This window comes from Trematomus bernacchii, unplaced genomic scaffold (assembly GCF_902827165.1).
Source record: "Trematomus bernacchii unplaced genomic scaffold, fTreBer1.1, whole genome shotgun sequence".
In the NCBI taxonomy this organism is placed as follows: Eukaryota; Metazoa; Chordata; class Actinopteri; order Perciformes; family Nototheniidae; genus Trematomus; species Trematomus bernacchii.
The window spans coordinates 3,738,384-3,752,332 of record NW_022987662.1 but is presented as its reverse complement, the minus strand read 5'-3'; the positions used below and the strand labels follow the sequence as shown (position 1 = coordinate 3,752,332).

The 13,949-nt window shown below is 38.1% G+C and overlaps 2 protein-coding genes across 4 annotated transcripts; one reads left to right on the top strand and one right to left on the bottom strand.

Annotated features, from left to right (window-relative positions):
• Positions 1-2,082: 2,082 nt before the first annotated feature.
• Positions 2,083-3,902, bottom strand: rdh14b (retinol dehydrogenase 14b). The gene is made up of 2 exons (XM_034135720.1): positions 3,461-3,902; positions 2,083-2,913 (listed from the first exon to the last, which is right to left on the bottom strand). Exons 1-2 carry the CDS (start codon positions 3,815-3,817, stop codon positions 2,296-2,298), a joined length of 975 nt encoding a protein of 324 aa, XP_033991611.1. The 5' UTR covers positions 3,818-3,902; the 3' UTR covers positions 2,083-2,295.
• Positions 3,903-5,346: 1,444 nt separating this feature from the next.
• Positions 5,347-13,543, top strand: LOC117487042 (interleukin-31 receptor subunit alpha-like). 3 transcript variants are annotated; one of them, XM_034135704.1, is made up of 15 exons: positions 5,347-5,660; positions 6,476-6,574; positions 6,669-6,795; positions 6,892-7,046; positions 7,152-7,267; positions 7,802-7,964; positions 8,885-8,967; positions 9,097-9,313; positions 9,407-9,571; positions 10,710-10,811; positions 10,906-11,055; positions 11,149-11,289; positions 11,810-11,894; positions 12,093-12,168; positions 12,487-13,543. In XM_034135704.1, the coding sequence occupies exons 1-15, from the start codon at positions 5,606-5,608 to the stop codon at positions 12,904-12,906; spliced, it is 2,154 nt and encodes a 717-aa protein (XP_033991595.1). In that variant the 5' UTR covers positions 5,347-5,605; the 3' UTR covers positions 12,907-13,543. The 3 variants fall into 3 exon arrangements, with proteins under 3 accessions (XP_033991595.1, XP_033991594.1, XP_033991596.1); XM_034135703.1 differs by having other exon boundaries at positions 6,332-6,574; XM_034135705.1 differs by lacking the exons at positions 5,347-5,660; positions 6,669-6,795 and having other exon boundaries at positions 6,337-6,574.
• Positions 13,544-13,949: the final 406 nt, after the last annotated feature.

The window sequence follows — 13,949 nt, the reverse complement described above, 5'->3', positions numbered from 1 at the left end:
ATTTGTGTCGTCAAGAAAATACTACAAAGAAATGTTTGTTATGCACTGAGTTTTTGTGAAATTAAACACAGCTACACAGCTAATAATACTTAATATACAGATGATACCAGTGTCATGCTAGTATATTAAATAAAGATGATGTGGACTGAATAATAAGATTACCTTTATATTATAAAACTAAAGAAATGGAAGTTTGGAAATTTCTTAAACTGTACCAGAGACCTGCTGACTAATCTCCTTTAAGGTTAATATATTGCACTATAGTCAACTATCTATTTGTTTCTCTCTTTATCTGTTTTAAACTGAATAGATATGTTCGTTAAAGCAAGCAAGACATTGGAAACCCTGGACCCTGGATTGTAAAATATATTTGTCACCAAAGCATTTGGTTGATTAAAGGTGGGGTATGTAATTTATTTCAGAAACACTTTTTGTTATATTCCATGGAATGCTCTTAACATCCCGATAGCAATGAATATCTTAAGTGCTTTGACAATAAATACATAAAAAAACGTCATCTGTGGAAGCCGTAATACTGTAAAAAGTACGACCAATCATTTTAGCCGGCCCAGCTAAAATAACTGGATGGCCTACCTGCCTGTCAGCCTTCCATCTGGGCACAAACTTATCTCGTGCCCTCATTGGTCATGTGCGTGTTCGTGTGTGTTGGAGGAGGGGCTCTATAAGGAAGTGGCAGATTTTTCCCGGTTGTTTATTTTCAAATTCTAGCGCACTCGAGCCGGTTTCTCCAAAATGACCTACCCCACCTTTAATTGAAAGGTAAATCAAAAAGAAATCGACAATTAAGATGAATCAGTTTCAGCCATACTGAGGTGTCCCATAATTGTCTTTCTCAGAAGATTCAGAGGATTAATCCATCAACAGATGATCTATTTAAAATGAAATATTTTCAAGCAAGTATTCAAATAATTTTTGAACAGTTCATAAATTCTAATTTTCACTATTTTCAGACAACCATGACAATAATGGGCAGATTTTGTAAAATCAAAAAAGATCTATGCTGAATCTGGCTTTTAGTTTAAAACCACATTTTTTCAGTTTTGCAAGTTTGGATTTTCCTTTTTTCTATGTGAAGAAATGTGAGCTGCATGTTTGTATGGAAGGTGCTATACAATTAAATAAAGTTGATTTGAAAGGATTTTATGATCAAAATTGACACATAGTTTTAATACTGTATAGGTCAGTGATTTCGAAATATTATTATCTGTTTTCTCTGATTTCATTTATTCTCATTTGAATTTCATATTGAATTGATTGCAACATTTCCTTCCTCTCTCTCCTGCAGAGGTGAGATTGAATGTTTCCACAGGAGGGAGCCGCATCATCTCGCTGATCTGCACCTCAGCCTGATTGTTAGTCTCCTCCGGACGCAGCAGAAAGCATTTACACTTCAAACACCTCAACAGAGAGAGACTAGATTAACAGCTGCCCCCCCCCCCCCACCTTCTCCTTTGTAACACTGCAAAATACATGCTAAACTATGCACAAATTTAGCATTCGAGTACAATAACTGAACCGGATGGATAAGCTATTCTTAGACTTTGCACAGCGCAGGCAATAATGTCACAACTCAGCGTGGCTCTGATGGATGCAAAGAGGAGATGAGTTCCATCATGGTGTGTGTGTGTGTGTGTGTGTGTGTGTGTGTGTGTGTGTGCAATCTGGATTTTATTTTCAATAACCAAGATTGATCTCGTTTGCTCTTACAGCTCACTATTTAACATTAGAAATATTTTCGATGTTTGCTTTGCACTTTTACATATCCACTGTTAAGCGCCATGTGTGCCCTCTTAGCATGTTTCCTATATTTCGAGAAAGCCATAATGTCACAACTTCCTGTAGCCTACATGCACCTAAGTAACAGGGTAACGGCTTTCTGCTTATTCGATAAATGTGGTGTGAAAAACATTTCCACAGCTACACTTCTCTAGGTGAACACAGATTTTGATAACCAGATGTTTCTATTTACTTTGTACATGTTCATATGTGCATGGTGAATACTTCAGACAGGGGAAGTTATCGTGGAGCAGGTGGAAGAAATAAGGGGGCGATGCATCCTGGTTTGAACCATCACGTTTACATGTTTTAATTGAAACTGTATCCAGTCTCTGTTTTACCCACTACACTGCACACATTTACACACTTCATTGGCACAACATATCATTCCATTATTGATGAAATCCTCAAGGTGGCAATCAGTCTTAGCACAAGCCAACTCCTGCATAGCAGCGTCCGTTTGAGATTAAGTATTTTGTCCGCAGTACGGGACTCTGCTCAGTCAGCGAGCCCGACCATCCTCCTGCTTATGTCCCACAGTTTCTTGGCTGCCTGCTCATCTGTAGCCTTGGCCATCAGCTCCTCCTCCGCACAGTTAGCGAAACACTTCCCCGACACTCCCTCCACCTCGGGGGAGCAGGCCAGATAGAGAGGGGTTTGGGCTCCCTCCAATGGACTCTTGAAGAAGATCAGCGAGGCGAGGTAGAAAAGCGGCTTTGCAAGGAAAGGGATTTGAACGTGTCTTCCCAGTCTGGTCCTCACGATGCCGGGGGTGAGAGCGTTGACTGTGACCCCCGTGCCCTCCAGCTGACGAGCCAGCTCCAGAGTGAACAGCAGGTTGGCCAACTTGCTCTGACTGTAGCAGAAAGCTTTATTGTAGTTATTCTCACTGTTCAGGTCGTCGAAGTTGATGTGGCCGTACTTGTAAAGCTTTGAGGAAACAACAACGATGCGGCTGGGGGCCGAAGACTTCAGGAGGTCCAGCAGGAGGTGGGTGAGGAGGACGTGGCCGAGGTGATTCACACCGAGCTGCATCTCAAAATCATCCTCGGTCTTTGTGTAGGGACACTGGTAGATTCCAGCATTGTTGATGAGAACGTCAACCTTGGATTCCTCCTAAAGGGTCAGGGAAATACAAATAATTTAAAGTTCCACTTAATAACTCCAATCAAAGACAAAAATACCTTTACATACAAATGAAGCTATTTAAAATGTTTCATTGTTAAATCTAAAGCTTATTAAAGTAATATAATGAATATATTGAGAGTTGAGTCTCTTCTTAAAACATATGGTCAGTGGGTGGCGTGGGCATTGAATGGGAAAGGAAAACAAGGGAAATGTCTGTTAGGATTGTTTGTGTTTATTGTTGCAACAGTGTTTATGCTGCCCTTCTGGGTCATTTATTTATAATCTAATAATAGGTGATCAAGCTAATGTTTGTTAGGTTGAAGGTCAATACAGAAGTTCAGCACCATGGACAGTCCCTTTGAAGCTTTTAAAGTGCTTGTTATGCTCTTTTTTGTATGGGACATAGATAGGCCTTACAATAGCTGGAATAAACTAGAAATCAGTCATTTAAAAAGCTCAACTTTATCTAGTAAACAAACTATACATTAAGCTGGAGACACTGTGGGTAATGTCTCCATGTATCAGCTCAACTAACCTCTTTAATTTCCTCACAAAACCTCCGGACTGATGTGAGAGAGGCGAGGTCCAGGTGTTTGATGACCAGCTCTCCCTGCTCCGGTCCCGCTTGTTTCCGGATGTCCTTTGCCGCCTCCTCGGCTCCCCGCCGGTCCCGACAGGCGATGATGACCCGGGCCCGGAGCTTCAGCAGCTCCCCGGCCAGGGCCTTCCCAATCCCGCAGTTAGCCCCGGTCACGATAACCGTCTTTCCCCGCATAGTGTCGGCGGAATACCGGAGCAGCTTCACGGCTTTCTGTTGCCGGGGGAACAGGCGGCGCATGAGGAGCAGGACCCCGCCGCCGACAACAGCGGCTACTAACACCGCGGTGGACATGAGAGAAGCACCGGGGACAGGTCAGATCTCCCGGTGACAGCACGGTGTGTTATGTGTAAAAGTTATAAAAGTACCCCGGAAACAATTCTTCTTTTTCTTCTATTATTTTATGGCGGTTGGCAAACAGCTTTTAGGTGCATTTACCGCCACCTTCTGGAGTGTGGATCAGCACGGTGTTAAATTAAATTCTTAATATAATTCCTGTCCTTTTAAAAAACCTAAATACTGCCCTGTATGCTACATACCTTAACCCTAACCCTGAACTCCTTCTCAAAATCTCTACTATATTTATTTTAAACCTGTTTGATTTCTGTTCAGTGCTTCCTTTAGTCTATTATACGCCGGAAACACTTCCCTGCTAATGTGTCAATTTAACGAACAGCGTTCCACTATTAATAATCATAATAAGTCGTTTTGTTGTTATAATACGCGTATAAGCAACATATGACTTTAAATAAACAAGTGGACTGAATGGAGAAAGGATAACTAAGCTACTAACGCTAGCTACCGACGCTTGGGATTAAAAAATGTCTGTAAATCGAAGAAAAATGTTTTTAAAATATATACACGGAGTACAATAAAACTTGCATTGACCATAAATAAATATTGAATAGGAAAAAAAATGTAAGAATAAAAATAAGAAGGATTGAGGATCTTCACCGGCAGTACAGAAGGTAACAATCGTGTTTTATTCTAATAATAAACCAAACATAATAGTATTATGGTCAAGCATTGCTGTGGTTTGGGAGACGATATGTGTGCTGGGGAATGGATAAGACATTTTCTTTTCTCATTGCAGTCTTCTCGTCTTGTAAACCCTTAGTGAGTTACAGTATATACACTGAGCACTAGGTAGAGCTGTTTGCACAGAAAAGTAGTACAGTAATTCACTCTTATCTAATTCCCGCCTGTTATATAATGTATTATATTATTGTCTACTCCATTACAACCAAAAGTTCTGGATTCAAAGTCTTACAAGTTAGGAATAAAAAAAAAAAGTGACTCATTATAACAAATTGCCATTTCAAAAAAATATGTATCATATCACTAGACTATAATTATCTCTTTGTACAATTGATGTTCATCAATTTAATGTTGCAGGGGAGAGAGGTGGAGCTTTTTGTAATTTGAAGCTTAAAATCGTTTTAAAAAATATAATTTATGTGTTTATTATATTATATTACATTAACAATCTGAATCTGTCAAGTATAACTAGCCTAACAAACTTTCAAAATACATGTAGTTGAGTAAAAGTACATTATTTCTCCAAAAGATGAGGAAGCATTATTATATGGAAATACTCAAGTAAAGTTCAAGCAAAGTGTTGGAAACTTTCGCTAATGTAAATCCATTAGATTCTTTCTAGATAGGGTACAGCAGAAAACACGTCAGTCAATTAGCAGGCGCTGATATCGAAAGTCTCTGATGATTAATGTCTGAGTCTAGCAGTACATTTGACGTGGAGAGGTGTGTTTTGTGTTCACGTTATTCTACGTTGCTCCGGGAATAAACAGACAGGATTTATTAAAGTAACAGAGGCTGTGGACGAAGTAGCTCACTTCCTCTTAGCTCTCTGTGTTTCCAGTTGAGTAATAACTCCCGTTTATTTCAGGGTTTGCTTGAGTTCCTGTTAGTTGAAAGCTAATATACAGAGTTAGTTTGAAAATGCGGTACAGTGTAGTGTACAGTTGGTCTTATCAGACATAGTTAAAGCGATTTTATTTATTTGATCTTGTGCACCTGGATATATCACATCTTTAAAAGTCTTTATTTCTAGTTATAAAAGAAATGTATTTATTCTTAGCTCTGTTTATCCTGGCTGCAAACCCCTCCATTTGTAAGGGTAAGTAAACCTCCTATATTTGTATATTATTTTTATTATTTATATTATTATGAAAGTTAAAGCATGATAGTAAAAATACAGAGTCATTAACTGTCCCGGGATTTATAGGAAATGCGTTTTGTTTTGGTTTCATAATGTGTGATGAGCTTGTGGGTTACTAACTGCGTCAAACATTAATAATACCTTAATCTACAGTAACTCAACCCTAACCCTAATATTAATTTATTGCTCCATAACTTAATTTATATTTTATTTCCTGGGGGATCACTGTTATTCAATTATATATTATTTTAAATAACCACAAATCTAACTTGTGACAGAGACATTTTGTAAGTTATTCAATAATATAGTAGGCTACTAATTATTCTTAATTTACACAGGTATGGTTAAAATATACAATATTAATTGCGTTAAGTGTCTAACAATCTACTACCCCATCTGAAAATAATAAAAATACTCAATGTTTTACACTAATCAAATGTTATTTTAAAGTCTATTAATGTCTAAATAATGCAAAAGGGAATCTTCCCGTTTTGAACGTTTTTCATGATTTCCCAAAAACAAAAATTGTGTTTTCACATGCTGCAGATCTTCTGGTCTATTGATATTCCCCTTTCTTTTCAGACAGGTAAATACGTGTATTTCTTAAATGCCATAATCATCTCTTGCAGGCAAGGATGAGAAAAAGTGCGACGTTGTCCCTAAAAATAATTACATCGAAGTGGGATCCGATATCAATATAACTTGTCTGACATGTGGCCATGGCAAAATCTACTGGAGACTGAACACATCACGTTTGAACTCCTCACACACAGTCCTGTCCCTGAGGAACTTCACACACCAAAGTGCCACGGTGCAGTGCCACAGTACAGATTCTCAGCAAGTGATCGGAGGCACCACCATCAACACGTATTGTAAGAAGCATTTTATATCAGAATAGTTGAAAAGGCTGTAGATATCTGCGATAACATGAAATATAGGACATTTCTGACTTGCCTTTTTCCACAGCAAAACCCTATAATATATCATGCATCTTGCATAAAAAAACTGATGGTATACCAGACCTGTTGACATGCAAATGGGATCATCGGATTGATCCTAAATTGGATGTAAACTACACAGTAGGCCCACTGAAGTGGGTGACATATTTTCTTTCTTTAGTGTAAGAACCTAATGAAAAAAATGTTTTCATTGACTTTGGTCCTTCATGTGAAACCTGTGTTATTTTCAGCTCCTCTGGCCAGAAAGAGATGTGCAAAACACGTGAAACAACATGCACGGTCAAAGGTGTAAGTGTGTTGTCGGACATCACTATTACCGTGAGAGCTAAAACTGCTGATTGGGAAGTTGATTCAGACACTCATACATTTCAGCCAACGCACATATGTAAGTACCATAAAGTACATTCATTAGGAAATAATTTGATATATTTGTCATCCAATGTTGTGTGTTTCTGCATTTTTATTTGCTGTCATAATGCCATTCCCACAGGGAAAATGATCCCTCCCCGCTTGAAAGAAACCAGCAGCTTTGCTGATCATCTGTTGGTTGAGTGGGATCGGGGACTCATTAAAAAAGAGTGTCGATGTGAAGTCAAATACAACGAGGTAAGTCCCTCTCTGATCGCCTACATGCAGCATTCAATATAACCTAGTATTGACTAACTCCCTCATGTTAGGAGAAAAAAGGCAAACCATAAACAGCCTTCAGTCTAGTTAACATATAACATAACGTATAACCTAAATAAGTCATATCAAGTGCATAATAGCGATCCCATCAGTAAATTAACATTCAAATTCACGTTGATTTGATTCCTTTGTTCATGTCATTTGATATCTGACTGGTGTATCCGACTGGTTTATCAAATACATTCTGGTTTAATTGCCTTGACTGTCAATGTCAGTTTTCCATGGAAATAAAAGTTGCTAAAAAGTAGAAAAGCTGTTTTTATGTTATTCCCCTACATGACTAACTGAGGTACATTCTGTTGGCCCTTCTCTTCCAAACGTTCAATAAAAGACCCATAGGGATAAGAGAAAAATGTGTCCCTGTGTAGAAGTATCTTATTTCAACTGTGGACCTTCTGTGATTTCCCAAGAATTCAGAGGAATGTCTCTAACTGAAATCTGTTTTTTCCCCAGACGAAGCTTAATAAGGCTCTAAAAGAAAAAGAACATGGGAATATGACCATTGAACAAGTGGAGTCCTGCAGTTACTACACAGTTTCAGTCCGCTGTGCTTTAATGGAGCCTGCTCCCTGGAGCGACTGGAGCCAGGAGAAGACAGTTCTGACCGAACTGAACGGTAAAAGCAATGTCCAAACAGCTGGCATCAACACCACATCTGATTTAAACAGGCTGTTGAATCACCTATGCACAAACATCCTTAAAGTTTGTATTTTGGATTACCATAATATCAAATGCTATCAGAGCAGACTGGGCTCTGGTTTCAGACAGAGGGTGAAACGAGGTGCTGCAGAACATTAAAGCATGGAGACATGTCAAAGTAGAGGCACAAAATAAAAATATGTGCCTGAAATAAGTATAATAAGGCTAAATAAGATTATTAATTTACCCGTTTTAGGTAAATTACCTAAAATTATGATTCAGCTTGGTGACGTACTATCCAGTTGAGGATTGATAGCTTCTATGTATTATGTTGCATCACGAGTTCTTGGTAGATCCTTGGAAAACATTAAAAAAAACACAATTGTTGGCAGTAGTTGCCATTAGCTCAAGGCTATTTTGCTTTATTCGGTTCCAAGTGTGAACAGCAGTCCATTTCAAACCCTTTTTGACTTTTCAACAAAGCTGTTACTTACACTCTTGGTGTCTTCAGTCAACTCTGACACTTTTATCCAAGTTAGACCTTTACACAACATTTAAAAAAGGCCCAGAGGATTACAGGACCACATCTTGAAGGATTATTACAGACTGGTACTGCATATGTCACAGTTAAGTCAGGATTTAGAAACCATTTTAGTTTTTTATTGGCAGCACATAAGGAAACCAGATGTTATACATTTAAATTAAACACATTCAACTTAATGAAAGTAGTGTTTATTTTTCTTGCAAAGTCTGTGGAAATCATCCATGTTATTTTTGTGTCAGTTAGTGGAAATAACATAAGGTAAAATGCAACCACAACAACTTAGTTAACATATATTGCTGAATTGCCATATTTCTGTTAGTGTATTCGAGTGATATTGTTTATACTCTTTACAGAGAATAATGTCAGGCTGCGTCTGTGGAGAAAGGTAGCTGAACCGCAGAAAAATGGAGTTAGAAAAGTTCATGCCATGTGGAAGGTAAGGACGCCTCTCATTAGATTGCACGTTTTTACACTTTCAAACTCATAATTCAGCTTTTCAGCCTTTCATTCCCCCACATACTCCTTACATAACTTATTAAATAAAAGACCTCTGATCTGTCTACAGGATATTACTTCAACATGCCGAGGCACATTTACCTACACTATTGAACCGACTCCTTACAAGGAAGCCATGATGGGAGGAAACTATACGGAAACTTTATGCGGCAAGTCAGACTGTGATGTTGAAGTGAACCAAGATGCACACAGATTAAACCTCAACATGTTCCATAATGAAACCCTGCTTGTTGTTGCCGCTGTTCATGTCCCAGCAATTGGAGAAAGTGAGTTTTAATGTTATTTATTTTGCTCTTTTAATGGGTAACCAGAATTAATGGATCATATTGAGCTTCCTTTCACTTGATCTCACTTGGCAGGCCTCCCTCAAGTTACCGACATCCAGACCTCAGCCCTTGAAGGCGTTATTCTGGTTACCTGGAAAGCTCCTATCCAGCCTGTCAGTGGTTACATGATTGACTGGACCCACGATGGAAATCAATACTATTGGAAGGAGACCAATTACACAAATGCCACTCTGTCTGGTAGGTCATGGAACGAGCATTACATGGCTGATGGATGTTGGATAAAAACTTTGTGTGGTTTAATATTACAGTGATACTGATGGAGTATGACTCACCATCAAAACCGGTCTGATCCACTGTGGGCTGTGACTTAACATGTCAGTCATCAGAGCAATTTATGTTGTATCTCATCTTCTGAGTGTGGTAAATAATAGATTCATTGGTATTGTCATATGTAATGATAGAAGCTTCTCTGTAATGCATTTTCCATTAGTTCAAGATCTTTGACGTGTCTCTCATAGAAATTAGATATGCTACAGTCTTTTCTGTTGCTTTCCTCTTTCTCTTAAAGGCAAGAGACTACAGGCAAAACATTATTATTGTTTGTTAAAGGGGCTGTTTTGCTTCTTTTATTTTCTGTCATCTTCTGGTGCTATCTTTAAAGTGTAACCTAAAGGCTTTTAATGGCAGCACTAGGAGAAAATCTACAGTAGGGTATCCCAATCCATTGCTGCGTCTCAATTTGGTAGAACTTTCATGTATTATGCTGGGTACAATGTGCTTAATTGTGAGGTGCGGTACATTTCAACAGGGTAATGTTGTCTCAATTGGAACACTGTTCTTGCACACTTATGAAAATACAGATTGCTAAATTTGACTGTTTCTTCTTCTTCTACTTCTGCTTCTTTTGAATTGCACATTTTAAACGGACATAGCATTACACTGCGATTGTCGCCTGCTAAAAGGTATCCCTACTGAACAAATGTATTGAAGTAAATGAAAATGTATGGGATTTGACCTTTAGCTGCTTGTGTATCCTCCTGTTTCACGTGAGATGGAAATACACCAGCATACAACCACCTTTTTGGTGTTCTTTTATATTCAGCTACATAACCAAGATGGCAACCTTTTAGGTTGAGAACTGTCCACCGTTCAACATTAAACTTTTTGAGTTTAGACAGACTTAGCACTGAAAACAGCAAGAGTTTGACAGTCAGAACCCAAATTGAGAAACAGCACGTCATTTTAGTTGTCAACAAAATGGGGAACCACCTGACTGGCCGAGAGAGAGGATTAAATCAATGGCTATATTATGATTTAACAACCACTTTCCCTTTGCATATGTATTTTTTTTCAGAGATGTTTTACTTCCCTACAGGTCTCCTGGATAAGAAGCCATACAATGTTACAGTTACTCCCCTCTTTGTTGATAAGACCGGTCATGGCACACAAGCCCTACAGATCTGCTCCAGAGTGGGGGGTATGTCATTCTGATTAATTTGTTCTGATTCTGAATATATAAGTATTTTTTTCCATGTTTTACCAGACTGTTTTTGAAAATGTGTTCCCGACAGGTCCAGGCAATGTCACTATCCACATTAATAAGACTAATGCCAAAAATGCTCTGGTGAGCTGGAATGTGAAGTCCCAGGAGGAATGCAGTGGTGACGTTGTCGAATACATCGTCTTCTACCGTAAACTGGACCGTCTGGAGCTGTGGCTCAGTCAGTCCAACTCAGGCTCATTTGAAGTTTGCAAATCTGTTGAAATTATATTTTCCCACTTATCTTTATAACATTTTTGTCATGGTCTTCCAGATGTGACTGTAATTGGCACAGAGCAGGCCATCCCTTTGGAAGATCTGCTTCCAGACACCCAGTACGAATTCTATGTTAAGGCCACGGCTGCTACTGGAACTACCAAAAGCACTGAAATGTTCTTTAAAACTAAAAGATTTGGTGAGTACTCTGTAAGAGCTCAGACACACATCATGTATATACATTTGACCCTATTTCTGTGAGCACAATAGCAGAAAACCAAGAGAAAGGTATAGGCATGAATATAAATCATCTATTTTGAATGTTTTCAGCCCATTGAATGGTCCTTATCAGTTACTATCACTGCCACTCAAATGGTTCAGACAGGGCAAAATGATCAACTGCACCTACTCGCACTTTGCAAATGTAAGATGTAAACATGTGCTTCACATTGTAAACGATAACAAAATAACTTGTTACATAACTACTTGGTTAGGTTAACAAAAAGATAATTTGGGTCCAATTATATCCTTTAAGAAAAGTATAGAAAAGGAAAGTAGCAGCGCTTAGTGCTCTCAATCTTGAAAAGTGTATATCGAGTGCACGGTAATGGCAAGGTCCTCTTACATTTTGTGGGAATAAACAAGCATGTTTCAGATAGAAGCTAGCATAATCAACAAACAACAAACTCCTAAAAGAAATGTATTCTTTTGTTCTGTAGGTCGGTGGTTCATCACAACACTCGTTGTCTGTGGAGGCGTTGTTATAATTCTTGTGTTATCTCTTGGATTAGGCTGTGCTATTTCGTAAGTTTCAATCTTTTATGGTCACTTTTGTTGTGAATCGGATTGATTTTTATTTTAGAGACTGAAGCAAGGACATTTCCTTATCATCAGTAATAATATATAGTACATTTTGCTGCCATACAAGGAATAATCTTCACATTTCTGACCACAAAATCTTGAAAAATGTTGTTCTGATGATTCTAACAATCTGATTTTTAGGTGGAAGAAATTCAGGGAGAAGCCGGTACCGAACCCTGGCTGCAGTTCTTTGGCGTTGTGGCCACCACGTGAAGAGGTGAAATACAACATTATTAGAGTATCTGTGGTAGGGAGAACATTCAATATTAGTTTATTTGCAGTCTGGGAAGAACACATGAAAAGCTGTTGCTTTAAGAGAGTGAAAATGATTTAATAAACTCCAGTGTTTTTGAGCTATGACCAACTGAGCTTTAGCCCCTTTAGATACTTTTAAATAAGTACTAAAAACATAGAGAATGTTGATGATTTCACTATTTATTTTTCAAATTGTATTTGAACCACAAATGCATAATTCTTGAACCACAAATGTTTTACCTCCTGGACAATCATCTTTCTGTGTGTGTCATATACATAGGGAACGGGATCCATTTGGCAATTCAACAATCCATCTGAGAGCGTCTGTGACAGGGTTTACACGGAGGAAAGTCAGAAAACGTCGACATCTCCACTAGGTTCAGGTCTAAATCCATACCCAGCCATTTACCAGACAGACGAATACATTGACCCAGACATGGCCTCAGCACCAGAAACAGACCCTGAAGAGCGGCTCAAACCTGCAACTACGCAGCATCACTCCTCTCCTAATGACTCAATAGAACCGCTTCTTCCTGAGAACAACCCCAGCAGCCCGTATCGGAGTCAGACTTCTGGGGAAAATCCGGGCAAGAGGCCTGATAAACAAAATAAACATTCTCCAGTGAAACAGCCAGATAGAAAAACACCTGTGATGGTCTATGTCACTTTGGACATGTTTGAACAAAACCAGTGCAGGTGAGGGAAATGGAAACTATAATAACATTCCAAGAGTCAAGAATCATCTCCAGAAAAAGCAGATTCTTGCGAAATACTATTGTTTGTTGCATTACCGATACAAACATGTGATATATAAAGCTAAAACATTTGTGTAGAAGATGCTTTATTGAGTACATAGATATGTGTACAGTATGACAATAACGGTATATTTATCTGGCAACAGTTTCTGGTCTGATTTGATGCAAAGTCAATGAAAGGAATGCATTTTTTTAATTTAGTATTTACAGTCAGTACTAAATATTAAGAATACATTCATTTTAGGTCGTTTTTATTTCTATATTGCAATACAATTGGGGCCATCTTATGAAGCTGAAATGATATAAAGATATCTGTTTGTGCAATCATAGCATGCTGAGAATATATATAAACGGTGAAAACTATATGTTGGTGTAAAAGTCATAATATTAGCTATATATTATAATAATATTGTCTTATGTTTCCTGTTCTATCAGTGATATCTGCATTTATTATAAAAAAGTAAACAACTTACTTTACACTGGAAAGCTATTACTCACTCCTTGTTTTACTCTTACTCTTACTTGTTTTGACAATGACATGTACTATTCATAAGCTATTTAATATTAAAGAAATGACATACATGTTGTGGTCTACATGCTGTCTTGGTATTTGTGTAAAACAATTTGTATTGTTCTGCTGGTAAATGCTGTACTTAACTACACCTTTGAGGTACTTTGGTTATTTTTTCCTTAAACTTCACTACAATTCACAGTAAAATGTTCTACTTTCTTCCTTCTCTACACGTTTTTAAGCACGTTTTTTTTGTTATCACTGTTTTATTTGATGGTTATTTTCCTACAATTTATCTTCTTTGACTGTGTTTATGTAGGCTATGCACCAAATTCACAAATTCCTAGTGTGTATGTTTTTGAAACAGAGTGAGAAAATGTCAGTGATAGGGTCAGAGAGGCAGGACGGTAGTGAAGGGGATACTGGGAACAGAATGAAGGGGTAAAAGCTACCAGAAATGCACTTTTAGATTTTTTT

Bases quoted from the DNA above. Each gene is read 5' to 3' on its own strand.
- rdh14b (XM_034135720.1), bottom strand. From the start codon at position 3,817: ATGTCCACCGCGGTGTTAGTAGCCGCTGTTGTCGGCGGCGGGGTCCTG. The intron at 2,914-3,460 runs GTTAGTTGAGCT...CTGACCCTTTAG, and splicing joins TTTGTGAGGAAATTAAAGAG to GAGGAATCCAAGGTTGACGT.
- LOC117487042 (XM_034135703.1), top strand. From the start codon at position 5,606: ATGTATTTATTCTTAGCTCTGTTTATCCTGGCTGCAAACCCCTCCATT. The intron at 7,268-7,801 runs GTAAGTCCCTCT...TTTTTTCCCCAG, and splicing joins GTGAAGTCAAATACAACGAG to ACGAAGCTTAATAAGGCTCT. The intron at 9,572-10,709 runs GTAGGTCATGGA...ACTTCCCTACAG, and splicing joins CACAAATGCCACTCTGTCTG to GTCTCCTGGATAAGAAGCCA.